This window comes from Saprolegnia diclina, assembly GCF_000281045.1.
Source record: "Saprolegnia diclina VS20 unplaced genomic scaffold supercont1.28, whole genome shotgun sequence".
NCBI lineage: Eukaryota > Oomycota > Saprolegniomycetes > Saprolegniales > Saprolegniaceae > Saprolegnia > Saprolegnia diclina.
In genome coordinates, this window is record NW_008246095.1 from 360,841 (window position 1) to 385,461 (window position 24,621).

General features: G+C 58.6%; 6 protein-coding genes across 6 annotated transcripts in view; 3 read left to right on the plus strand and 3 right to left on the minus strand.

The window, feature by feature from the left end:
• The first annotated feature begins 352 nt into the window (after window positions 1-352).
• Window positions 353-1,784, plus strand: SDRG_08999 (hypothetical protein). The gene is made up of 7 exons (XM_008614908.1): window positions 353-560; window positions 612-661; window positions 708-894; window positions 949-995; window positions 1,044-1,203; window positions 1,255-1,448; window positions 1,492-1,784. The coding sequence occupies exons 1-7, from the start codon at window positions 459-461 to the stop codon at window positions 1,730-1,732; spliced, it is 981 nt and encodes a 326-aa protein (XP_008613130.1). The 5' UTR covers window positions 353-458; the 3' UTR covers window positions 1,733-1,784.
• A 245-nt stretch (window positions 1,785-2,029) lies between these two features.
• On the minus strand, window positions 2,030-3,712 carry SDRG_09000 (hypothetical protein). The gene is made up of 9 exons (XM_008614909.1): window positions 3,502-3,712; window positions 3,241-3,456; window positions 3,133-3,195; window positions 2,986-3,090; window positions 2,912-2,944; window positions 2,791-2,863; window positions 2,682-2,745; window positions 2,410-2,636; window positions 2,030-2,357 (listed from the first exon to the last, which is right to left on the minus strand). Exons 1-9 carry the CDS (start codon window positions 3,703-3,705, stop codon window positions 2,185-2,187), a joined length of 1,158 nt encoding a protein of 385 aa, XP_008613131.1. The 5' UTR covers window positions 3,706-3,712; the 3' UTR covers window positions 2,030-2,184.
• An 824-nt stretch (window positions 3,713-4,536) lies between these two features.
• On the plus strand, window positions 4,537-6,264 carry SDRG_09001 (hypothetical protein). The gene is made up of 2 exons (XM_008614910.1): window positions 4,537-5,191; window positions 5,245-6,264. Exons 1-2 carry the CDS (start codon window positions 4,583-4,585, stop codon window positions 6,166-6,168), a joined length of 1,533 nt encoding a protein of 510 aa, XP_008613132.1. The 5' UTR covers window positions 4,537-4,582; the 3' UTR covers window positions 6,169-6,264.
• Window positions 6,265-6,311: 47 nt separating this feature from the next.
• On the minus strand, window positions 6,312-7,422 carry SDRG_09002 (hypothetical protein; the record flags this gene model as incomplete). Its single annotated transcript, XM_008614911.1, has 6 exons — window positions 6,312-6,462; window positions 6,510-6,770; window positions 6,818-6,996; window positions 7,053-7,157; window positions 7,203-7,322; window positions 7,384-7,422. The coding sequence occupies 6 exons, from the start codon at window positions 7,420-7,422 to the stop codon at window positions 6,312-6,314; spliced, it is 855 nt and encodes a 284-aa protein (XP_008613133.1).
• A 425-nt stretch (window positions 7,423-7,847) lies between these two features.
• On the minus strand, window positions 7,848-21,770 carry SDRG_09003 (dynein heavy chain, axonemal). Its single transcript, XM_008614912.1, has 19 exons — window positions 20,359-21,770; window positions 20,059-20,313; window positions 18,604-20,008; window positions 18,425-18,555; window positions 17,155-18,375; window positions 16,414-17,107; window positions 15,752-16,367; window positions 14,089-15,706; window positions 13,796-14,041; window positions 12,586-13,743; window positions 12,103-12,528; window positions 11,932-12,057; window positions 11,547-11,877; window positions 9,546-11,497; window positions 9,306-9,493; window positions 8,448-9,253; window positions 8,341-8,399; window positions 8,108-8,289; window positions 7,848-8,061 (listed from the first exon to the last, which is right to left on the minus strand). The coding sequence occupies exons 1-19, from the start codon at window positions 21,751-21,753 to the stop codon at window positions 7,929-7,931; spliced, it is 12,942 nt and encodes a 4,313-aa protein (XP_008613134.1). The 5' UTR covers window positions 21,754-21,770; the 3' UTR covers window positions 7,848-7,928.
• Window positions 21,771-22,552: 782 nt separating this feature from the next.
• Window positions 22,553-24,621, plus strand: part of SDRG_09004 (hypothetical protein) — a 5,453-nt gene continuing 3,384 nt past the window's right edge. Inside the window, exons 1-6 of the mRNA XM_008614913.1 lie at window positions 22,553-22,630; window positions 22,676-23,013; window positions 23,063-23,148; window positions 23,191-23,792; window positions 23,840-24,017; window positions 24,049-24,415. Coding sequence (XP_008613135.1) covers window positions 22,562-22,630; window positions 22,676-23,013; window positions 23,063-23,148; window positions 23,191-23,792; window positions 23,840-24,017; window positions 24,049-24,415 — 1,640 coding nt within the window. The 5' untranslated portion in view covers window positions 22,553-22,561. The remainder of the gene's footprint in view (window positions 22,631-22,675; window positions 23,014-23,062; window positions 23,149-23,190; window positions 23,793-23,839; window positions 24,018-24,048; window positions 24,416-24,621) is intronic.

The following is a 24,621-nucleotide window of genomic DNA, read 5'->3' on the forward strand; positions in this document are numbered from 1 at the left end:
GAGTTTGGCGAGCCAAATGGGGTTTGGGAGCTCGTGGGACGACATGTACTGGTTCGCAGAAAGAGAAGCGGGGCCGCGAATCTTGACGGCCCTTTGCAAGCGGCTACTCGGTATCGAACATTAAGAAGAGCCAATCGCTACGCGTCCAAGCACCGTCCAAGTAGCGTGAAGAACTATTCTCATGCGTCGCAGCCCAATCCAAGCACTGTTAGGCCCATGCATGAGCTGGCAGTCTCTGACGGCGTGGGATGTCGCGTTGAACTTTGCTTTTCACCCAATCGCACGCGGCGCGCGCGTACCAGCTGCTTCTGATTGGCCCCATTCCTTGCGCGTTACTGATTGGATGAAATATTTTCAGCGAATCACACGCGAGCTAGCGACGTGGGCGGCCGACGCACAGCTCGGCCATCGCCATTACCTGGCGCACCTCGAAGCTGCGATCTTTGCACTGTTGAAGCATGGCGAGCCAAGTCGCCGAGAGCTCACGCAGCGTGCAGCTGCCACGCAGCGCGCCGTCGGCCGCGTACACGCCGGTCCTCGTCACCATGAGCGAGGAGCTGGTACGACGCCATGACGCTGCCTCGTTTCATGATGCTCAAGTGGCACGGTAGATCCTCATGGTCTTTGGCTACCTCACGCCCGCGTCGATCCTTACGACGATGTACGCTGCATGTCGTGCGCTCACAACCACAGCTCATGTAGCGTAGGCAGCTCTCCAAGGAGTGGCGCGACATTTGCCGCTCGGACCGCCTTTGGTTGCCGCTGGTCCTTCGCCGTTGGCAGCTGCCTCCGCGCATGATGAAGCTGCACCGCTATGGCGTGCACTCGTACTTTGGCCTGTACCGGCATTTGCACATCTCGGAGCAGAAGCCTCACGGCCTCTACTCGACGGCTGTACGTGTGCTTGCCAATTCGACGCCCGCGCTCATGGCCTCGTTTGTTGGTTAGGACAAACCGACGTGGGGGCACAGCTACAACGGCGGCGTCGAGACCTGGTAGAGCCAAGTGTCATAGGCGGAAACGTTCATGTATCCTGTGCGTAGGCTCACGCTCGGGCATCGTGCCGACTGCAAGACGCTCGCGATCGGCGCCAAGACGTACGTCCAGCTCCGCATCATCGTCCAGAACCTCTCGTCGTCGCATGTGCACATTGACGCTGCGGCCATCCAAGTACACTACAAGGATGGCTCCAAGCGGGCGGCGGTATGTCCCGACATAATCCTCTTCGGTCTTTTTGATGTCCCTGGCGTGTAGGTGGCTCGCCACCCGATGGCGCATGCCATGCTTCGCATGGAGCCGCGGGTGCTTGCGGCTAATGGCGTCGCGCCGGCCCTCGAAGCGTCGATCGTCGAAGGACGTGCGGTGCTTCGGTTCATGGACTATTGCGTCGTGGGCCTCTACGTCGAATGCGACGACGGCTGCGTCTTTGAGTCCGACTTTCTCGAGCAGTACGAGGAAGTGCGGCCGACGTGTACTCACATGTGGAGCTAGTGCGTTCGCCGTGTGGGTGCCCATGAAGCGGCGCGGCCACTGCAACGACCTCTCACGCTGCCGTTGTGCGCTGATTCCCGACCACTACCACCACTTTGGCTCGATCTTGAGCATCGTCGACGAGTCGGTCATCTGGTCGCGCTACTCGGAGTTTGCTGGCGGCTTTATGGTGCTCAACTGCAAGGACCGCCTCGGCGGTGCTGCAGCCCACGGGTCGCTCCCGACGCGCTACCTTCTCTAGTCTTGTCCTCTCTTCCCTTCTTGATGTAAAGTGTGTGTCGTTGCTTTGCCAAGTGTCTGCACGCCCCATATTTATATGCATGTTCGGGTCGTGACGCCACCTCGGGCAAATGCAAGGTGAGTTTGAGCGTCTACCCCATAATCCACAGGACGACGACCAAGGAATGCGAGGACCGAACATTCACTTCGTGGTCGACATGTGCTGTGCCAAAATGCTGAGGAAGACGAAGACCATAAGTTCTGGCCTTGGGAAGACGTGGCGAATCTCCAGGAGAGATCCATGCGACTGGTGGTGCGGCGACACATTCGCGGGCCTTCGCACGGCCGTCAGATTATACAGTGGGGCATGCAGTCAGTAGTACATCACTGGTGACATAGAGTAAAGACGAGCGACGACCTCGTGGTCAACTCTCGGTCGTACAAACCGGTGTCCTTAGTGTCATCTTGGCGTCTCTACATGCCGTAAGCTTCGTCTCGTGGTATCTCGTCGCAAGAAGGATCTGTCGTCACGTCGCTGGGGTCGACGATCGGCTTGGGGACGCTTGCCTCGGGTCGTATCGTACTTTGATTGCGTATTGTTGCAGTGTTGCCACGAGGCGTCGCCCGTCCTGGTGCTACGGCAGGTCCTACCATGGGAGCGCTTCTCGATCGAACAACACACTTGCTCGTTCAGCCCACCTGCCAGCGTCGTCTCGAGCAGAGGAGGTCCGTACTCGCTCGCCCCGTGGAGGCTCACGGCAGCGACTTGAATCGAGTACGTCGTTTCGGGTGTGAGCTTGACCAAGGTCGCTTGGAGCGGATTTGTCCCCGCGAGTTGCAAGCACGTCTTCTTGCCAGGCGCCGTCGCTTTGATCTTGAAGCCGGAAAGCGGCAGCGACTCGTTAAGCTTGGCACTTGCGGCCGTCCTAAGTACGAGCCATCAGCACCACATCGTTCGACGCATCCGCGACCACGTAATCGTGATGGACGTGGCAGTGATGAGCTTTGCGTCGACGCGTGGTGGCGGCGACGGCTCTAGCACATCATGACGCTGTCTGCAAGCTTGAGGAATGAGCCTACTGTCGCCAGCGATGGCTCGAAACGTATCGAGAACCGCCATGGACGACGTCACGTCGACGGCACTCAGCAGATGCTACTCGCTCAAGTGTAGGATCATATCTTTCTGGTTGACAAGCCATACCTCGGATTCGCGCAGCTTGGCGTCTGCGCCTTGCTACGCATGAGGTCGGACAACGTAGCAGTGCCCGAGGCTACCTCGAGAAGGTATTTGACAACAGACGTGTGTTCTTGCTGAGATGCAAAGAAGAGTGCAGTGCACCCTACTGCGTTGGTCGTATTGATTTTGGCCTTCTTCTCGATCTACATGTGCTTGCCGTCGCCCTCGCATGAGTCGCTTCCTACCAAGAGACGGCAAAGCGTGAGATGCCCTTGGTACGCGGCATAGTGCAGCGGCGTATTCATGTCCTATGGTTCATGGGGAGAATATTGTCATCGCTCAGATGGACGCACGCCAAACTCGGTCGCATCGCGGTCATTGACAACGTCGTGCTCCAAGAGCCGCTCGACGACCGCGACGTCGCCTTTCCAACACGCCGTGTGGATGTCCACATGGTAGCGCTGCTGCCCAAGCTCCTTGAGCCGACTCAGCGCCTTCTCGAGCTCGCCCGTCGCGCCGTCGCCGTCCAGATCATCACCCGCCTGCTGCCACCACGCTGCAAACTCGTCCTATGCTACGCATCTGCCACGTCATTCAAGCCAAGGTCAGTGTACGTAAGAGATGACGCCGTTGCCGTCTTTGTCCAGTAGCTTCAAAGCGGCTTGAAATTCGTCGGGCGACAGGATCCCACCAAGGCTCTCGACAAGCTCGAGGAGCTCAGACGCGTCAATCGAACCGCTCCCGTCGGCGTCAAAAGCAGCAAACGCCGCACGGATGGTCTCGTCGTCGCTGGGTGCGCACGTCGGCTGCGGGGCCATGCTTTGCTTGCAGTTACAATTTCATTGCTGAAACCATCCATGACGCTCTTGATATGGATCGCCAGGCATGCATACTGGTTCTATCGTGGCTTTCGGTGCACACAACCTCGTCGCACCGTATCAAGTGTACTAGGTCCATACCCTCGGACGTGGGTTTGAGTTTCGCACCCAAGTTTGCCGTCAGCTACTTCTACAACCACTGCAGCCACTCTCTGATCTCGTGTGTCGGCATTCAATGCGCAGTAGTATCCGAAACATCGTTGTTGCCTCGGCACTCGTCGTCGTCTTCTTATTTCCCGAGTCGGTTCTTATTGGCATGCAAGCAATCACCTCCACCCAAGAGAACATCTCCCAATATGCACCCAGGTCCCTGCCCATGTCCAGGCTCCAATGAAACCTCATAGGAAAGCCTCTCGATCCCCGCGTCGGCGTTGGTTTCACACGAGATTCGCCACCGATTCGTTTCAAAATACTGTACCTTGCAGAAGCAGCCAACCCTCCGAGAGACCAAGTCGTCCAAGAGCTGAACCGGAAGGGTACCTCGTCGCGTTTGCACCAACACCCAAACCCTATACATAGTATATGTCTTTATCATCGTAGTACGAGCGAGCTCGTTGACGCCCTCGACTTGATCTTGCGATCTTCGAGCGGGCCAAAAATAGGCCGGCGCAACCGACCAATCAGCGCCCGTGTGGCCACCGCCTGCTTTTTATTCCGCAGCAAAATACAAAACCAACCGGGTCGAATTACTTGGCTTTTGTAAGGAGGAGCCGAATGGATGTAAAAAATACGACTGGCTGGTGCAAAAAATTATCGTGAGCTGGGCGTTCGACGGAATCCAAGTTGCCAGTCGGACGCAACAAGCAGCAGCAGCAGCATGGAAGACCGCATGGCCGCGCTCTCGGTCGGCGACCAGATCAGCGTCCTCTTCTTCATCGCAGGCCACTACCAGCGCTTCACGGTGCGCGCGGGCATGAAGGTCAGCGACGTCATTGCGGCCATGGCCAACGTGCTCAGCACGATGCACCCCGAGGCCGAGGTGCCCGTCTTCAACGCGATCCGCAACAACAAGACGGCGCGCTTCGTCGCGCTCAACGACTCGGCGATCCGCGCCCTCGAGCCCGATCAGATGTACGACATCGTGTACACGGACAAGGCGGCCAAGGTGCCACTGCCGCCGCCCGCCATCGACCCGTCGGTCGCATTTCAGATCGTCTTTTACAGCAACCCGCTTGGCATTACGATCAAACCCATGGGCGACCGGTACGTGGTCGCAACGAAGAAGAAGAGCTTGGACTGCTACCGACGACTGGTTGTGGGCATGGAAGTCGTGAGCTGCGGCGGCGTCGCGCTCGCCGGCGTCGACTTTCGCGAGCTCCACTCAATCATGGCCAACTCGACGTTCCCGCTCACGATGCGCTTCCGCGCGGCCAGCAGCGATCGCCATGCACACGAGATGCCCGATGATGCGATGGGCGTTATGGAGGTACGGCAAGCTTCTCGCAGATGGTCCTGAATGTCTCATGCGCATCGCGACAGGGCAACCAAGCGGGCGAGCGACAACGCACCGTCGACACGTTCAACCTGCCTGTGCCCGTCATCTACAACGACGATGGCTCTGTCCACAGCGTGCGTCGCCGCCAGAAGGACGCCGAGTCGACCACGTCGTACCCGTCATCGTTGCCGCCGATGCGCCCGTCGGCCGTCCCCGACGCGGCGAGTCTTTTGGAGAAGGAAGCTCGACTCGAAGAAACCCTCAAGAGCCTCCAAGAGGCGTTCTACAAGAAGAAGAAGGAGCTCGATGAGATCGTCGAGCGCATTGGCCAGTACTCGAGCCAGCTCTCCAACGTGCGGGCGACGATGGGCAAGGCCGCGCCCGACGCGCACGCATCGCCCAACACGCTCACACAAGAGATGCTGCGCAAGATGGACAGCGCCAAGACCCCCGGGCCGCGCAAGAAGGGGCCTGCGTCCGTCGTCTCCAACTCGTCGTCGACGTCGGCGCGCTCGACCGGCTCGTACGCCCGCCATATGCACCCGTACCAGCCGGCCCCCGCCAAGCCGTCGTCGCGCATTCCGACCAAGCCCATGTCATCGGCCGCCTCGGTCTGCTCACTCACGTCCACGTGCTCGATCGACCGCATGGCGTTCAAGAAGCCGCGGCCTGCGTTCCCGGGCAAGCCGGGGGCGAGCGGGGTGCGCAAGACGCCGACGACGACGCCGGCGACGCCATCGGACGCGCGCCGGGCCAACGCGGCCAACACAAACGCCTTCTCCAACACGTTTCCAAGCTCGTTTTCGACCAAAGGCGGCCTCATTTCTCGCGCGCAGACACCCCGGGGCGCGTTCTTGGTGCCCAAGACCAACACCCCGGGCGTCGGGCACTACGACGTCAAGGACCTCTCCAAGAACATCAAGGGCGGCGAGATTGGCGACTCGGACCGCGACTTGCACTGGGCCTAGTAATACAAAAAGCCAAGACGATGCTTTTGGGTAGTAGGATGATGATTATGCTTAAATGTCGACGATAAATAGTAGGCGTCGGTAGTGCTGTGTGTAGCTTTTTTGGATGTACAGTTTTGTCCTACGTAATGGCGACATGGTGGCTAGAGGTCCGAGACTGCGGCCGGCGACGTCTCGGCCAGACCCGGCTTCTGACTTTGCATTTCGTACTGCCGGTACACGTGATGGTAGCACGCCTCCATGTCGTGCACCGCGTACCCCGTCAGCGCTTCCATCTCGTTTCGCCAGATGGGCCTACTCGAGCATATTGAATGCGTCGACCACGAGGTAGACGCGACTACGTGATGTTGAGGATGCGCCGCCCGACGGCCAAAATGGCCGTGGCGACGATCGACGGGAGGTACTCGAGGAAGGCATACTCGGAGAGGCAGAGGTCGGCGAGGGATTCGACAAGCGCACTGTAGCGGTCGAGGAGCTCGGCGTTCTCGGACGGATCGCCCAGACGCAGGTGGTGGATCGTATCGTCAGGAAAGAGCGGCGCGGACGCCACGTAAAAGCGCACAAACGACAGCGGGTGCATCGCCGTGAGCGACCAGCGCAGCCTATATGCCATGAGTTCTTATTCTCATAGACATCGGTGGGCGCAGACGCTTGCAAGAGGCGGCCTTCGTAGCGCATAATGTCGTGCGTCGAGTAGAGGCCGTTGGCGTACGCGTGCATATCGTGTAGCGACGGAATGTCACTGTCGAGCGCAAATGTCTTGGCGGCAATAAACAAACTGCAGAGGCAGTAGAGTTGGAGCTCGGTTTGGAGCGGCTTCTCGCCTTCCTACACATATAAGAACCTTATTGGTTCATGCAATAAGCGCAGCGAAATGGACCGACGCTGAGAAGGCGGTCGAGGTACATGACGGCCGTATGCACAATCCACTTTTCGAGGTGCAGCGCGTCGCCGACGTCACAGGTCCAGTCCACGAGGACGCGGCGCGTCTAGCAGAATCATCTAGAATGACAAAGTGTTAAGTGGGTTTGCACCTGTACGTAGTGAAAGCTTGGGTTGAACGCGACGCGCAGACGCTCTTGGTGCAGCATCGTGGTGTACCAGTCGTCGGCGAGGTCCAAAGCGGCGTCGTCGAGCGGCAAGTACACAGAGGTCTACACCAGCACGATGCCGGAACCTGTAGCACACAAGAGGGAATCGCTGTCGGTGGCGCACCTCGATGGATACGAGCTCCTCGTCGCAGCAGAGCTCCATGAGGCGGGTTCTCGGCCGGTCGTGCGGTCAATGCACTGGCGTGTTATAACGCGTCGGTATCCGGACCAGCACAGTGTGCACTTTCGAGTTGCGAATCAAACGGGCTGCACCAATCCAAAGCGAGCACACCGAAATATTCGCTTGTGATTGGGCAATGCGCTGGCGCGTGCAACAAAAGTGCACCAATGAGAGCGCGTGCTGCTTCGACGCCCATCAGTGATTGGCGAGCCAAACATCCGCGGGCGCAACGCGTGCGGTCTCGAGAATATCTGGCGCGAGAATGCATGGACTGATCCGACCCCAAGACCAAAACTTATAGCTCAACCTTATCCAAACAGAAATAAACCACAATTATATCAGAAGCATTACCCTATCTTCAACTACTAGCGCCGGTGCCCACGTGGCTGTGTTCGTACGTATCCCCTTGGTCATATGAGGCATGCCCTTTCGTCGTGGACATGGAATATTATTGAATATTAACGGTAGCTTCTCTCGTGCTCGCACGTCTAGTCGTCGAGTTGACTGAGCATGGCAACGCCACGGGCTACCCAATGGGCCTCGGGGAGGTTCGACGGAAGCCGAATGAAGCAAATAAAGTTGGTCGAGTGCCCCGTCGTCGAGAGGGTGCCCCGGCGCTCACTATCAATACACATCATCCGCCCATGTACTTTCTTGGCGTGCGTACCTAGTTTTATACACGGGGCAATTGTACGACTTGCGAATGACGAGGTCCGACTTCTTTGTCGGTCGAAACCACAGCACAGGACCGGGCGTGAAGAGCACCTTGGGCAGCGACTCGGTGAGGCGCGACTCGACCTTGTTCCAGCGACAGCCCTCGAGGAAGAGACCGCGGACGTACACGCCGTCCTAGTTCATGTCTCTAGAACAATCTGTCTGCAAAACGAATGACGCACGCACCGTGGGGCCCGTCACATAGTCGGTGCGTGGCATTGGCTCGTGGTCAAACGTGATTTGATCTAGCACCTCCAGCATACGAGCCGCTTTTCAAATAACGGGAATCATACCGATCGGGATGGTATATTTGCGGGCAAAGTTTTGGTTGGCGCCCGTCAGAAAGGCCTGCGTAAAGAAGAAGCCCGAGATCCAAAAGATCGGCGGCGGCTTGTCGTTAAGCCAGTCAGCAAAGAACGTTATGCGCTCGAGCAAGTCGCTCACGTAGCTCGGGAGGGGCTTGAGCGAAGGGTACGACTTGGCGATCCACATGGCCGGAATTTTCCCGTAAAACAGCGACAAACTCACGTTCTCGAGTTCGGCCGACATGACGACGAGACCTTGGATCGCCTTGCGAAGACTCTTGAGCGAGCTCCGGACGACCGAGAGAAGGTTGTTGAAGCGCACGAGTTCTTGGCACACGACCGTGTTCATGCTTTCGTTCCATCGGACCGGGTACCGAATGGCCGCGACTTCCATGTCGTAATTGTCGGGCAGCCGAGATAGAATATCGGCTGCCATGGCGTCGACGGTCTCTTCTTGGCTGAGGCCCTTGGCGTCGCCGCCGCCGCCACCGGTCGCTTGCGTCTGGAGCACCTTTGTGCACAATATCGTCGTTTCGTTTTGATCTTTTGTAATCGTCGCATTGTCGTGCAAACCAAAGACATTGGGCGGTGCGACAAGCGGAAGGCCCTCGATGAAGCCAAGGAAGCCTTCATAGTCCGTGTCCTCCGGCACCACGTACTGCGACCGCTCGTCAAAGCTGTAGTCGTCCTTGAGAATATCAGTGGCGTAAAACCGGCCCAAAAGACACGCCAAGGTGCGTCGGTCCTTGTCGTCGGTGACGCGACCACCATAGTTGCACTCGCCCGTGCAATACCTAAACACATTTGATCGCTACGAAACGATCCGTGAAAATGCGCAGAACGTACTGGAGCGCTCGCCACGGAATCGCGTCGTTCTCGTCGACAAACATTGCGAGTTGGCGCGTGCTAATGCTGAGGTCGGACTCGTTGAACTCGTACTGGATGTTCCAGCCCAGCGGACCAAACTGCCGACGCTCGCGGACAAGTGCATGGAAAAAGCACAGCGCATACAAAAGCCGGCGAAATTCCTTGCCCTAATCACCAGCACATATGTCGACGGTCTAAACACCTATGACAATCTCGCACCTTGTTCACGGACTCGAGGAACCCGCGCTCACAAATCGGGTCGAGGAGGTACGAGCCGAGAAGGTTAGCGCGCAAGCCCTGGGGCGGTTCGTTGGTCATTTTCACGCCGTTCTGCAGCACAGACGGGGGAAAGACGGGGGACGGGTACGTCGTGCACCAGAGCCGAAAGTTTGGATGCGTCGTCTCGAGCTTGACGCTCTCCGTGATGCGCTCCAGTGTCGGCATCCAGCTCGGCGCCAAGTGGCAGTTTTGCAAGACGACCCACGACCCGGTTTCCATCGCGAGCGCGATCATACGCTCGGCAATGGGTCCTTGGCCTTGCCCCAGCGAAATCGTGTCGATGCGCTGCCGATTCGCGTCGGCAAACTTGAGGACCGAGCTAATCGGGTCCGAGCCCGGCGAGAGGATAAACACAAGGGGCGAGCTCACGGACGAGTCGCTGTAGCAGAGCCCGAGGTCAAACGGCGGGGGCTTGACGAACGCGTCGCCCATCGTCTCGACAACGAACTGCTGCGCGGCGAGGACGACGAGATCCGGTCGAATGCAGCGGATGCCAAGGAGCCGCCGGAACGGTGTTACGGCCGCAAATGACCCGGGGAAAGGAATGAGGTACCCCGTTGGACTGTCGTAGATGGCCTTCCATGCGTCGACATAGGTCTTGAACTCGGTCGCGAGCCCCGGAAAGGCCGGGAGGTTTGAAAGACGCACGAGTTCGTTCCACTGCTTGTCGGCAAACCATTCGGGGGCAGGGTTTGGCGGAGGCGTCTCGGCCACTGCCAGCCCGCCCGTGAGGAAGAAGTACCACTCGGACGCATCGATCTCGGCGCGGCCTTGCATGATGGAGATCGTCAAGAGGAAGGAAAACATGAGCTTGTCCTTCTCGAGCAGCGACCGACAAATGTTGCGGTACAAGGAAAACGTAAAGTGCGCATCGAGCAGCTTGAGCCGTTCGTGCAAGTCGGTGCTCTTGTCGCTTTGGTTGATGCTGAGCACAAAGAGTGCAATGAACCACGAGAGCGAGTACTGGTACACGGGCTCGATGTTGGCGAGCTGGTCGATGCAGAAGAAGAGCACTTGCGACGAGTAGGCTACCGGGCGGTAGCCCTGGCGCACCGTGTCGATCTCGAGCTCCGTGGCTTCGGCAATGACCTGCTCCGACTTGATTTGGTCGGCGACCTGCTTGCCCTGGTTCATCGTGTTGATGGCGGTCTCGTCTTCAAGGATGTTGCCCTCGGACGCCGACAGAATGTGCAACGTCTTGTCTTCAATCTCCTTCAAAAGCGCCTTGTTCTTGGCGCTCTGGACGATGAGCTTGTTTTTCTGCTCTTCCAAGTCGGGTCGTTCTTGCGCAACGACGATTCCGAGCAACTGGTCCTCGAGCCCTTGCGGCGTGATCATAAAGTTGAGCAGCGTCACTTTGACCGACACTTCGGGCAAGTAATGCGGGTTCCGGAGCTTGGTCGTGAGGTAGAACCGAAAGCTCTCGCTGTACTCAATGTTGGCATCGCCGAGCCGAATGAAGAGTGTGCCACCTTGCTTGAACGTCTGCTTGAGCAACAACGGTTCCAAGCTCGGGTCCAATTCTTCGCCAATATTTTCCAAGAGCACGGGGCGGCCAAACTGCACCGCGTTCTCGAGCGTCCGGAGGTAGTCGCCGTCCGTGAGCTTGATGACGTTGAGCCCATGCTCGGTCTCCATGTTGCGAATCCACTTGTTGGCTTGGCCTTGTGGGTCGATCATGAGCGGCCACCGGCGCGCGTTAAAGACTACGATGCCATTGTCGATGCTAAACATGTCGGTCGGGAGGCCATCAATGTTCCACTTGCGGATCTGAACCGGGTCGCCGAGCGTCCCCGAAAGCGACGGCAGGTCCGAGCACGGAATCGCGAGCTCCTTGCAGCGGGCGACCCACGCCGAGACCGCCTGTGCCCGGTACACGGACGTAAATGGCCCTACATTGCTCAAATTTGAGTCACGCGAGTACATAGGCGTAGCAAATACCGAGGTAGGCGACAATGCCTGCGGAAATGAGCGCGTCGCCCGTGAGCTTGGTGTACTGCAGCGTCAATTGGGCGCTAAACTCTTTCCAGCGGATCTTTTCCCCGCCAAGGCTTTCGATGAGCGTCGCCGCGCGCACGAGCTTCTTCCCCGTGAGCTCGATCTGGCTTTCCAAGCTTTGCTTGGAGGTGGTGGCGTCTTGGAACGATCGCTGAAGACTTGCGAGCCCGTCTTCAACCTCCTTCAAGCGCGCGAGCTTCTCGTTGAGACTCTCGAGCGTCTCTTGCAGCAGCTTCTCGGCCACCGCGAGGGCTTCGCGCTTGGGCGCGACGATCTACACCGCATTTTATTAGTTGATAACAAATTCAAGGTAAATAAGAAATGGTACCTTGCTCACGTTGTCGTACAGCGCCATCGAATGCACCCATTTACAAAGCCCAGCGGCGGCCTTGGACGCTTTTTCGGCCTTTTCGGGACTAAAATTCTCGTCGGCAATGTATTTGGAGACGACGACCTACGACAGACAAAATTGTACCTCTGTCGCCGAGACACTATATACCTTCATGATTTTTGGGTCGAGGTTGTCTTTGTCGAATTTTTTGAGCTGCTGGATGAATGTCGGATCGCTCAGCATCTTTTGGGACGGGCCCCAAAAGTCCATGATGCGCTTGCTCGGGTCCGCGGGGTCGGGAATGCGCGCGGGCTTGATGCCAAGCATGACGCACACGCCTTCGCACACGAGCTTGACGCCAGCCGGCGGGTTGGCCATGGCTTTGACTTCGTTGATTTCGGACGCTTTGATCGTGTCGAGGGCCTTGAGAGCCTCTTCGAGCGCGGGCACAGCCTCGGCCAAGTCGGCCTCAACGCTAGCTTTTTGGACCTCGCACTGCGCTTTGGACGCATCGGCGACCGCCACGTCGGCTTGGACTTCGGCGCGCGTCTTCTCGACGCCCGGTAACTTGGCTTGGATTTCCTCCATGAGCGCCTACACCCAGGTTGCAACATAATCACCACCCAAGAGAGGAAGCTCTTGGGTTTGTACCGCTGTTTCTTTTGTCGACCGATCGAGAATTGGCTGCATGTCGACGAGCTCCTTGCGCATGACACTCACGTTGGCTTCGGCAAACTGAATTTTTTCCAAGCCGACTTCGTACCGGAGCTTGGCCTTCATGACGCTCTCGCGTCGCTGCCCGAGAAAGGTCTTGAAGGCCACGATGAGCTCGAGGTACGACGTCGGCGTCACGTAGTTTTGCCGGCGGAGGCACTGGAGGTACGTATCGCTCAGACTCTCGACTTGGACGTGAAAGTACTGGCACGTGTCGACGATGCCGCGGCGTGTCGCGTCCGACTCCATTTGCACGTCGCGCAGAAACTTCTCGGCGACCGCGACGAGCGCGTCAGCGGGCCACGCCGTGAACCAATCGATCGTGCAGCAGTTGATCATGGACGGAAACTTCCGGAGCCGGTCGCGGAACGCGTCACCGATCGGCGAGCACGCGAGCACGATATGGAGCTGCTGGCGCACGCGCTGCACAAAGAACGCGTAGAGCTGGGCGGGCGTCATGTCGCCGGCGATTTTCCCAAATTTCTCCTTGGCGTGAATCCGCACGCCTTCGCAGAGCCCGACGCGCTCGTCGTACGGAAACAAATTTGGGATTTCGCCCGAGTTGAGCATGTTGTTGATGTCCTCGACAAACGCCTCGTACTTGATTTGCGTGTCGCTAAAGAGAAACACGAGCGGCCGCGCGCCAATGCCCGCGGTCTTGAGCACATACTTCATGTCTTCGCGCCACTCGGTCATCGTGTAGTTTTTCGCAATCTCAATCTGCTTGACTTCATAGTCCATGATAAACGCCGCAAGGCGCGTGAGGCTTTGTCGGCCACTGCCACCGACGCCCACGAGCAGCGCATTGCCGCGGGGCATCTTGAGGACGCGCGCAATGCGCGAGAGGTGCTCGATCGCAAACAAAAACATGACCAAATTCATCGGCTTGCGCGACACAGCGTTGAACTCGGCAAGGTACTGGTCCAAGCACGCAATGAGCTGGGCAATGCCGTCGACGTCACCGGTCGAGTGGACGTCGATCTCCTTGTAGAGACGCGGGGATGCGTCGGGGTCGCGATAATCCCCAAAGAAGAGGTTGCGCATGTCGTGGGGCATCACGATGCCATCGCGGCCGCGCTTGAGCGGCGCAAATACCTAGTATTATGGATAGAATAAGCTCGACGACATCAAATTTGTGATCGCGGACTTTGTCAAAGTTGGTGTTGAAGTGCTTGGCGACCATTTTGCGCTGGAAGTCGCAAAACCACGTGCGGCCTTCGTCGTCAATGAGCCGATCGCCAATGACACGCAGCGACTCGTGGACCCATAGCTTGACGAGGCTCGTCGTGTTAAAGTCGTCGGCCGCCGTCACGAGCATGATGCCTTGAATAATGCGCGAAAAATCCCGTAAATTGAACGTATAATGCGACTTTTTTGGCGTCGGAAGGAGCACCTGTACACAGTGCCATCAGTGTCCTGGGGAGTTGCGACGCGGCGTACCTTCATGGCGTTTTGGTACGTCTCGAGCGTCGCATTAACCACGGCGTCGGCGAGCTTGCGGATTTCCGAAATGAACGGATTGCTCGTAAAGTACCAGTTGACAATCGTGGAAAAGATGCGCGCGAGCGTCGCGTCGTCAAACTCGGAGAAGCAGAGTACGTTAAAGTGCCGTTGGAAGCGCGGGCTGATCGTGTTGCGGCCACCGCCCGGCGGTCCCATGGCCGTGACGACGATCGTGTCGATGATCTTTTGCCACGCCATCTCCTTGAGGTCGTACCACCCGCCAGAGTCGACGAGCTGCCGCATGAGCTCGATTGGCGGCTGTGCCCCGTACGTCTCGATCATGGGCATGTTGAGATCGTCGACAAACACGATACCATCCTTCCCGACCGGTGGACCGTACACGCCCTTCCGCCGCTTATCGAGCTTGCCGTCAATGATGTTTTGCGTCATATTGGCCGACGTTTTCGCCGAGAACGAGAGCATGATGACGGAAAAATTGTCGGGGCTGAGGCGCTCGTTCAATATCGCATTGAGGTACGAACTCTTGCCGGTACCCGTGGGGCCGCACACGAGCACCTTGCGCTTGGACGAGACGAGGAGCTTGACAAGGTTTTCGAGTTGCGCCGTGTAAATCGTGGGGACAACGATCGTGCTGAACGGCGAGTTGGGCGGAATGACGTACTCTCGCAGCGTGTCTTCCCAACGCACCCACTTGGCGTCGTCCACACTGTAGAGGTAGTCGTGCAGATTGCCTTTATTTGGGAGCGCAAGCGTGAGCGCATACGTGTCGAACGATGGCTTGGCCCACTTGCGCACTGTGAGCGCGCGGCCGACCACAATGTACTTGGCGTTGAGCACCCCCATGGACTCCATATAACTGCGCAAGAAATCGCAGAACCGGACGCGGCCCTCCGACGTGGAGGTACACCCGACCGACCAAAGCAAACCGAAGAGGAAGATGCTCTCGAGGTGCTGTAAACCTTTCTTGGTACCAATGTCGGCCGGCTTGAGCGTAAGCAACTCGGCCTCCAAGATGTGCAGTAAGCTCTGCACGAGATTCGCGTCGACTGTCGGCGTGAGCTCCACCAGCTCCTTGCGCACAAACGCAATGCACGGATCGACGAGCCACGCGCAGAGCGTTCGGATGGTGCTGCGCTGGTCGTCGGTCAAGACGAGGTGGAGCTTGGGGTCGGCGTCCGGTGGCAGCACCACGCTACGATCCAGCCACGAGTCGACGAGCGGCTGCCACCCGAGCTGCTCGGGCTCCATGTAGATCATGCCGCAGCGCGAGACAGTGGCAGGCGATGCGACGAGAAGGTCCATGGGCTCAAACATCATGCTCATGACGGGGCTCATCGCAATGATCTCGCCGCTCATCAAGCACAATTTGCGGTTGTCGTCGAGGACCGTATTCATGTTTTCGATCCACACCGCGTCGACGGGGCCGTCAAAGAGGAGCCACTTGCGGTCCGGCGTCGGACTCGTGGCCAGATTGCGGTAGTTGATGGCGAGGACACCGTCGGTCCACTCGTGCGAGACGTCGTCAAACTGCCCGTAGAGCTGGCCCATCGTGATCGACTTGGGGTTGATGACGGCCACGACCACGGGCGTGTACCTACATGCAAGGAATGTTACCTAATGTGCTCGACAAGTCCCGTACCGTGTATCTTCAGGAAATTGATTGTGGAGGCGCTCCAAAACGTCAGCGAGCACCTTCCACGAACTCGACTTGCCCGAGAAGGGCATGCCCACGACCATAAAGCCGTGCCGGACAATCATCATTTCGTAAATCTGAATGACCTTTTCGATGAAGTTGGGCACGGGCTGGAGCTCCATGGCTTTGCACGCGTCGTTGATCGCACGTAGCATGTCGGTGCGGTCGGGCGGGTCCACGACGACGCCCGGGAAGAGGTCCGAGACAATGCCGTTGAAGAGCGGGACGTCAGGGCTCAGGAATTTCGGCAAGTTGACGTCAATGATGGAGCGCAAGACGAGTGTGTCTTCCTGAAGGTGGCCCTCGCTTCGCTTGAGGTTGCCTGCAGCTCGCAGCACGGCCATGACTGCCCGCATGCCGTAGTCGTAGTGCGATTGCGAAGAGAGCTGTTCCGAGCAAAGGGTATACGTGGTCGTAATCTTCTTGGAGAGTGCATTCGCCTCCATGTAGCCGTACGAATAGAGCATAATCTCTGCAATCATAGCGTAGTCGGGCACCATCATGGCCACGGTGCGGAAGAGCACCTTGAGGTTGTCGGGCAGCTCAGCGCGCCCCGCATACCCTACCCGATGGTGTTGGCTACGATATGGAGATGGCGAGATGTGTACCAGGGTTCATCGTAATGAACGGGCAGCACGTGGGGTTGAGCGAAAGGAGGGTGCCCTCAAACATAAAGGTCGCTGCGTTTTGCGCCTTGGCGATCTGGATGCAGAGAATCTGCTGGGCAATCACACTGAGCACTTCGAGCTGGATGCGGTTGAACTCATCAAAGCACGCCCACGCGCCGCTGGACGCGAGACCCTTGAAGAACTTGCCCATCGCGAGGTAGTCGAGACCGTCGGAGCAGTTGGTCACCACGCACTGGATCGCAATGGCTTTGCCGAGATCCTTGGTCGTCTCGGTCTTGCCCGTGCCGGCTGGCCCTTCCGGCGCCCCCCCGAGGTTCAAATGAATAGCCCCCATGAGCGTGCGGTAGCAACGATCGGTCAGCGGCGTAATGACGAGCCGCATCGAGTTGCCGAGGTACTCGAACGCGTACAGCGCTAACGTATTGATCATACGGCACTGCAGCGTGCCCGGTTTCCCCGTCGCGGCCGATGTTCCGCCCGCCACCCAGTAGTAGCGCAGCTGCGCGAGCCAGTCAAAGTCGAGCTTGTCCGATGTCTTGAGCGTGACGAGCTCGGCGATGGTGTCGCGGTTGTGCACGTCCATGACGACAAGCGCACCGAGCGTAATGCGCGTGAGCTTGGGCAGCTGGCCACGCACGAGCTCGACCGTGCGAAGGAGTTCGTCTTTGAGCATCTACGACCCAAGAACATGACGACGTCGCACCCCGCGTATAAGCGAACCTGGGAGTGCTGCACGAGAGCATCTTTGGGGCCATCGAGCGCGGCCTCCGTTTGCTGCGTCCACACGGTCTGGTTGATGGCAAGAACGACTTGACCCGGCCACTCTTGCACCCACGTGAGCCGATCTTTGGTCGCGTAGTCGGCCATGCTCAGATCCACGTGGTACGCGACGCTTTTGCGCATCGTGATTTCGACCTCCTGGAGCCAAATTTCCACATTGCCGCCCGTCTTGTTGGGGTTGATGGGCGATTGTGAGATCTTGTCGAAGAGGAACGGGACTTTTTCATTTTCGGGACTCAGCATCGCGGTAATGTCGAGGTTGGGCTGGAACTCGAGGAGGTTGATGCCGTCAAACGCTTTCTTTAGATGGGGCTGGACGCGCAACGGGTCCTTCGTCTCGGCGAGAATCTCGAGCAGCTCGTCGTTCGAGAGGAAAAAGAACCGCGGAAAGTACAGGCGCTTCGTCTCGAGGTACTCGTTCAGTCCTTTCTGGATCGTATCGAGGTCGGCGTTGGACTCTTGGAGCGTCTCGAGCAAGCCTTGGCGCAGTGCGACTTTGGTGGCTTCTGGCTCGAGAATGGTTTCTTCCATATTGTGCCGCCACGTGGCGTCGACGCGCTTGAAGAGCATGCCCTCGGTGGGCATTTGCCGCATGATGTCGTCGCTGCTAAAGATCGGCTCGAGGTACAGCCACGTCGCTTGGACCTTGAGCCACTGGTCGGTAATGTCTTGTACCGCCACGAGCGTTTTCTCCCAGCGCCCAATGCGCTCCAAGTACGGCTTGTTGTAGCGCGAGCCGCGAATCGATTGAATTTTGACCATGTGGTCGTCCAAGAGCTGCTGCATTTCGTCCGTGCCAAAGAGAATCGACGTGCCGGTCGTGCGGTACGGCTTGGTGTGGAACTCGATGCCTTCCCACTCGTGCTCCATCTTGTCGAGCGCTTGCTCGAGCGAGTATTCTTTGGCCGCGCCGACACAAATGTCTTCGATTTGCGCGGTGAACTTGTGCAGCCCCGCGTCCAGCATGTGGCTCAACGTCATGTCGCCGCCTGGCGTCTGCAAGTCGAGTTTCGTGATGGCCTCGATCTCGGACCAGTGCCGCGCACAGAGCGCCGGCGTGCAAATCAGGTGCATGAGCGGCACGTGGGCATCGAGCATTTCATCGAGCATCTTCTTGGCCGCGCGTGCGACTTCGGTCGGCGCTTCTAAGCTCTCGCCAATCTAGCCGTCATGCGCTGAATAGTCTTTAATACATTTGGTATGGACGCACCTTTTCGCAGTCGCGAATGACCTTGACGACATTGCGTCGGAACCCGTCGGCTTCGCGCTCGGCGTCTTCGGCGTTGACCATGTAGAGCGGCAGTCCGCGCCACTGGTTGAGCTGCTCGCTGAATTGAAACACTAGTCATATCGAGGATGCGCGTGCGTCTCGACGCAAGAGATGTTTACCGGTCGACCAGAGTTTGTCCATGGGGGCGAGCATTTCTTGGAGCTCCTTGATGCTTGTCTCGTTGTCCGTGAGCTCCATGCCGAGCAGCGTCTCTTGGTCGCGGATCTTGCTGGCTTCGTCGTCGATTTCGGCGATGAGCTTGTTGATGCCCTCGATGCGCTTGGTGACGTTGGCAGCGTCGGCCATGTTGCCAGCCTCGCGCATCTTTTCGATCTTGCGCTGACACGTCGCAAACGTGCTGAGCAGGTGTTCTTGGCGAGCTGTCACGACGAGCTCGAGCTCCCGCTTGCGTTCGCGCTGCCGCTCGAGCGACTTGCGCTGAAAGTTGGCGATCGTATCGGGCCAGCGGTACGTGACATAAAAGAGCTGAATGTCGTCGCGGGACATGGCAAAGTGGTGCTCGGTCAAGAACCGAATCGCTGTGTGCACGTCGTTCACGAGCTCGTCTTGGAGCGCATTGAGCGACGCCATACTCGACTCGTAGAACGCTTGGAGGCTCTTGAGCTCGACCGAGTCCAACGGGTCGGCCATGAGCGTCTGCACAATGGCTTCGTACTGCGCCCCCATCGCATTCATGCGCTTGACGTTCTCGGCCGAGACGCGCGCGAGCAACACGGACGCGCACTCTTTCGCTTTGGCGCGAAGGCAATCTTTGGCCGTGACGCACGACACGGCGAAGAGCGAGAACGTATACTGGTCGGCAATCTCGGCCAAAATCGCGTCGTCGATCGATCGAAGCGCCGCGAGCTCGGCCCGGAGCGCCCCCAAGTCGACCGGCTGCTCCAAGAGATGGGCGATATGCCGGTCCGTCGAGCCATTGAGGAGCGTCAGAAACGGTGCGAAGCGAGCGAGGACGCCTTCGGGCTCACGCAAGTGCCGCTGTAGTGCCTGGCGCACGGCTTTCTTGGCCGAGAGCACGAAGGGATCGCCCGTGCCGAGCGTGCACGGCCCGAGCGACGCCTTGTTGCGGATGCGCACCGGCACACTCGTGTGCGAATCGATGCGCGGAAAGATCGCGACCGCGTCCACGAGCATGCCGACGCAGTGCAGGAGCGTCATCTCCATCGCGTCGGCCGGCGGGTCGAGCGCAAACCCGGCGCTGGGGGCGTCAAAGCACTGCACGGCGAGGACGAGCGCAGCCTCGCCGTCGAGCGCAGGCGTCGAAAATTGCTCGAAAAAGGCTTGAAACGCGAGCACGGAGGCGTCGACGGTCTCGCGCAGCTGGCGCGACATGAGCACCGACGCAGCGTTCAACACGCCAATGTGGTGGTTGAAGCGAAAGAGGTCGTCTTCGACCAACGTGTCGGCCGAGGTCTTTGGCGCGGCCGCGTGGCGAGCGTCAAGTCCCTCGAGCGCCACGCGGTTCGCAAACAGCTTGGCCGCGCTGCCATTGGTACCGGCGTGCTATGCAGCAGACAAGACATGGAATCGTTGCGGAGCGAGAGGAAACATACCAATGGTTCGGGCAGCGGGAGGTCGCCGCGCGGATCGCGCACCGGCGCATCCGGCGCAAGCGGCAAGAACGCATCGACCTTCATAGCGCTGGCAGGAATCCAGTACGTCCGGAGGCACTCCTTGACCGCGTCGACGCGGCGGCTAATGTGATCGACAAAATTGGGCACCGTGCGCGGCAACGACGACCGAAACCCGGGTGTCAACACGTCCGTAAAGAGAAGCTCGTGGTACGGAACGAACGGGTTGTCTCGAATCTAGACGCGAGGCGTTAGCATGTATATTGTGCGCTCTCGCTGTACCTCCCAGTCGGGTGGCGGGCCTTCGTGCAGCCATTGCGCTTGGAGCGCGAGCATGGCCGGGTCGGCCGTGTGCAAAAACACCTCAATGTACTCGGCGCTGTCGCGGATCACGGTCGCGTCGACGCCTGTCTCCCGAAGGACTCTCCATTGAAACGACTGGTACGTCTCGTCGCTCCACCACTTGGGCGTCGCGTGGAGGTAGGCCGGCACGATGCCGAGCCGCGCCGCGTTTGTGTCTTCCAAAAGGTCGTACTGCAGCATTGCGCGCGCGATCGCCGTGTTGTATGACGCATACACCGCGTCAAACATCTCGGTCAAGAGGTGTTCGCACGTGGCTGTGTTCTGCGCTAAAAGGGCCTTGTCGTGCCGGAACGGCGGCGCGGGGAGCTGCAGTCGCTGTAAAATCTCGACCGGAATCGCATCCGCCATGGGCGGACACCCGCGCGCGATGTACGCCTCGACCGCGCGCCAGTAGTTGGTGGTCGAAGCTTCATACGCGGCCGAGTCGAGCTCCAGCGTCCGGGACGTCAGCGGCTTGAGGACCATGGGCGCCAAGCGCCGTGCCACCGGCGCCACCGGGCTGCCAACGTTGAGGACAATCTTGTTCTTCTTGGGTGGACTCTTAGTCGGCGACGGCTTCTTAAAAAGGTGCGTCGGGTTTTCCGCCAAGTGGCGCTGGAAGGCGCGGGACCCGGACGGATAGAGAGACACGTTGGCCTTGACATCGGCCGATGGGAGCTGCGTAAAGGGCGATTTGGGCGGCGGCGACGGCGAGAGCTCGTCCGACTTGGTCAGTTGCGCCAACGACCGCTCGAGCGCCGGCGCCACAGCCACGTACTCGATCGCCTTTTTCTTGGGGCTAAACCCAGGGCGCAAGTCCTTGGGCTTTTCACGGACCATGACGGGCATGCTGAGCGCGACGCGAGCAACGTCGTCCTTGGTGAGCTTCCGCGTCGTCATGGTGTAGTTGGAGCCAATACGATCGCTGAGCGTCGAGTACATGCGCTCTTCGGGCGACTCGATTGCGTCGGCCGACGTCGGAGGCGTCACGGCGGGTAACACGAGACGCCCGGACGACGAGTCGGGGCGACGCGGGCCCTGGAGCGAGCCCAGCGGCCCCAGCGACGCCTTGAGGTCAGCGATGTGGGCGTCCGTGTTCTTCTTGTGCTTCTTCGTGCCGCCTTCGAGCGTGCTGAGCTGGCTCTGCCGCGTCAAGATCGAGCTCTGGAGGATGTCGAGCCGCGCTTTTCGGATGGGACTGCGCCGCGCGTCGGCCGACGGCGCGGCCGCCATGGACTCGTTCACGGAGCCGCGGGAGAGCGCTTGGAAGCGGTCGAGGTCGCTCCAGGGCTCAGAGACCGGCGCCCCATCGGAGCTCTCGGGCGACTTGCTCATGCGATTCCCCGCGAAGTCGGAAGAGGCGCAAGTAGAAAGGTCGCACTGGTGGTTTCGACCGACGCATGGATCGTGCAAACCCTCGTGCGATTGGTGAAAACGGTCGTCATTTCAGCCAATCCAAGCAATGCATTCCAAGATCGCGTCCGACGACCCCACAGGATTTGCACCAATCACACGGCACCGACGGGGACGTTAGCGTTGGCTTTTGCGGACTAGTAGTATTATTTCCCTCCTTTGTACTGGTACTCAGCCATAAGTCCATGTACTCAACATACTCTTGCTCTTGTTGGACAATCAGAAGAGTTGTCGGGCGCGCTGCAGTCCAAAAAACGATCATTTTTCATCGAGCTGATGCAAGGATCGGGCGAGCTCCCTTGCTCGCACCGCGAGTAGATAGATACTCTGTCGTAATTGTCTGTTTCAAAGCAGTTGTCACATAGTCCGTCGTCAAGGACCATGGTCCCACTTGAAGCCTCGATGGCCTGGAGTTGATACTCTTGCCTTCCCGAGATAAAAACCCCGCGACAATGGATTGTGTAGTTAGACAATCGGATAGTACCGGTAGATTGTTGACGAGCATTGCTCAAGTGACGTCGTCCAGGCACCTCTCTTGCGCCCCGACGACTCGATGTGTTCTTCCATGAAGGGCACGTGAAATGACACGCACCCCAGTCGTAGTAGGTTTTAGAACACTTTGCGATCGCACGATGCCATCCAAAATTAACCGTGCGTTCTCTCAAAGTGGTGTCAAAACAGCCTCGGTTACGTCTCAAGTTATATTAAGCGGCGTCGGGCCAAGACGACAATGGCGCCGGACCGCACCGTAACCTCCCAGTTCCCGCGCACGATGCGCAAGCTGCGAGAGCCGTGCACGGTACATCATTTCGAAACATGTACATTCTTGACATGCCTCTTGCAGGTGCAGCGTATCTCGCTCGGGTGCCTCACGGCCAAGCACCCGGTCCGAAGAGTGTGTATCAAGATCCTCCAGTCGCCGTGGTTTGATCGGGCCATTATCCTCGCCGTATGCTGCAACACGGTGATTCTGGGCCTCGTCGACTATGAGAACGCGTGGGCCGAGGGCCCCAACCCCAACATGGGTGTCAACAAGCTCATCGAGCAGTGGAATGGCGTGAGCCTCTACATTTTTGTGACGGAAATGTGCATCAAGATCGTCGCCATGGGCTTTATCTTTGGCGACGGCGCCTACTTGCTCGACAGCTGGAACCGACTCGACTTTATCATTGTCCTCTCGGGGTACAACGCCTTCATGCCCCATGCACAAGTATCGATCAAGTTGGCGTAGGATGCTGTCGGTGTTCAACATCAAAGTCGGGTTTGTCCGCGTGCTGCGCGTCCTCCGACCGCTTCGAACGCTCCACACCTTTCCAGGTACCATCGATATGCTAAAGCGAGACTGCGACCTTGCTATAGGCCTCAAAGTGCTCACCAACTCGCTCCTCGCCAGTCTCCCAGCGCTCGGAAACGTGGCCATCTTGCTCGCCTTCATTTACGTCGTGTTTGCGATCCTCGGTATGGAGATTTGGCGCGGCACGTTCCACTCGCGCTGCCGCCTCACACCCTTCCCGGTTGCGCTACCATTTGACGCGCTAAATCCACCGGGCGCCAGCGCCTACCCCGTGAGCGCGGCGTACTTGGCCAAAGTCGTCGCCAACCCCGCGTGGTATCGGTGCAACAAAAGCGACGGGGCCGCGTACCTCGTGGACGAGACGTGGAATATACGCGCCAATTGCTTTTGGCCGCTCGACAGCGGCCTCCCAATGCCGCAACTTTGCTCGTCGTCGGGCGGCCGCGCGTGCAGCGTGACTCAAACGTGCGGCTCCAACTTTGACGCGTACGGGAACGCGCGCTTTTTCGATATTGCAGGACCGCTCCTCAATTTCTCCATCATGAGCGAACCCACGTTCAATGCAAATCTAAACTACGGGCTCACCAACTTTGACAACCTCGGCAACACGCTCATGGTCATCCTTCAAGTCGTGACGGCGTCCGGCTGGATGGCGCTGACCGAGACGGTGCGTCTTGTATCCTCTTGTGGTGTCGCTAATGGGTGCTTGCACAGGCGCAATGGGTCGGCAACCCAGCGTTAGCCGCCATCTACTTCAACTTGCTCCTCATCATTGGCATGTGCTTCTTGCTCCAGCTCAACATGGCCGTCCTCTTCACTGAGTTTGAGAAAGCCAAGGACCAGCAAGCCAAGGCCGCCCACGCAAGAGCGTACGACCCATCACATGGTTCTTGTGTCCATTGAGGCATGATGTAGCGTCGAAGTCATTAAACGTCTCTCGATGGTGCCGCCGCCGCCCGTCTCTGCGGCGCAGTCCAAGCGAATAGACTCGACCGACATTGTTGTCGCCTCGGCGTGGCGGAGGTGCCTCGTCCAGTGGCGGCTCCGCATTCGACAGGTCGTGCTCACGACAGCGTTCCGGCGGGTCGGCATCTTCATCACGCTGAGCAACGTCTTTGTCATGTCGCTCAACCACACGGAGATGAGCTACACGTTCGCGTACAACTGCGAGGTGCTGAACTTTACCTTTATGATCTACTTCGGCATCGAGTCGCTTTTGAAAATGATCGCGCTCGAGCTCCGACCCTTCTGGGCGTACGTCCTGACGACTGTTCGTTGTTGTGCTAATATGTGACTAGGGACAAGTTTAACCGGTTCGACCTCTTCACATTTCTCATGGGCATTGTGGAAGCGATGTTGAACCCCCCGACGTTTATTGATGGCACGTCCGGCGGGTCGGGTCTCTTTACCGCGTTCCGCGTTGCGCGTGCGTTCAAGTTGGCCCGGTCCTGGAAGTCGCTCAACAAGCTCATCATGGCGATTCTCCATTCGTTTGG

Bases quoted from the DNA above. Each gene is read 5' to 3' on its own strand.
- SDRG_08999 (XM_008614908.1), top strand. From the start codon at position 459: ATGGCGAGCCAAGTCGCCGAGAGCTCACGCAGCGTGCAGCTGCCACGC. The intron at 895-948 runs GTACGTGTGCTT...TTTGTTGGTTAG, and splicing joins ACGGCCTCTACTCGACGGCT to GACAAACCGACGTGGGGGCA. The intron at 1,449-1,491 runs GTACGAGGAAGT...ATGTGGAGCTAG, and splicing joins GAGTCCGACTTTCTCGAGCA to TGCGTTCGCCGTGTGGGTGC.
- SDRG_09000 (XM_008614909.1), bottom strand. From the start codon at position 3,705: ATGGCCCCGCAGCCGACGTGCGCACCCAGCGACGACGAGACCATCCGT. The intron at 3,457-3,501 runs GTACACTGACCT...TGCGTAGCATAG, and splicing joins GCAACGGCGTCATCTCTTAC to GACGAGTTTGCAGCGTGGTG. The intron at 2,746-2,790 runs GTAGGCTCATTC...ATGATGTGCTAG, and splicing joins TCGAGCCATCGCTGGCGACA to AGCCGTCGCCGCCACCACGC.
- SDRG_09001 (XM_008614910.1), top strand. From the start codon at position 4,583: ATGGAAGACCGCATGGCCGCGCTCTCGGTCGGCGACCAGATCAGCGTC. The intron at 5,192-5,244 runs GTACGGCAAGCT...GCATCGCGACAG, and splicing joins ATGCGATGGGCGTTATGGAG to GGCAACCAAGCGGGCGAGCG.
- SDRG_09003 (XM_008614912.1), bottom strand. From the start codon at position 21,753: ATGAGCAAGTCGCCCGAGAGCTCCGATGGGGCGCCGGTCTCTGAGCCC. The intron at 17,108-17,154 runs GTTCGCTTATAC...CTTGGGTCGTAG, and splicing joins CTCTCGTGCAGCACTCCCAG to ATGCTCAAAGACGAACTCCT. The intron at 11,878-11,931 runs GTACCATTTCTT...AATGCGGTGTAG, and splicing joins TGTACGACAACGTGAGCAAG to ATCGTCGCGCCCAAGCGCGA.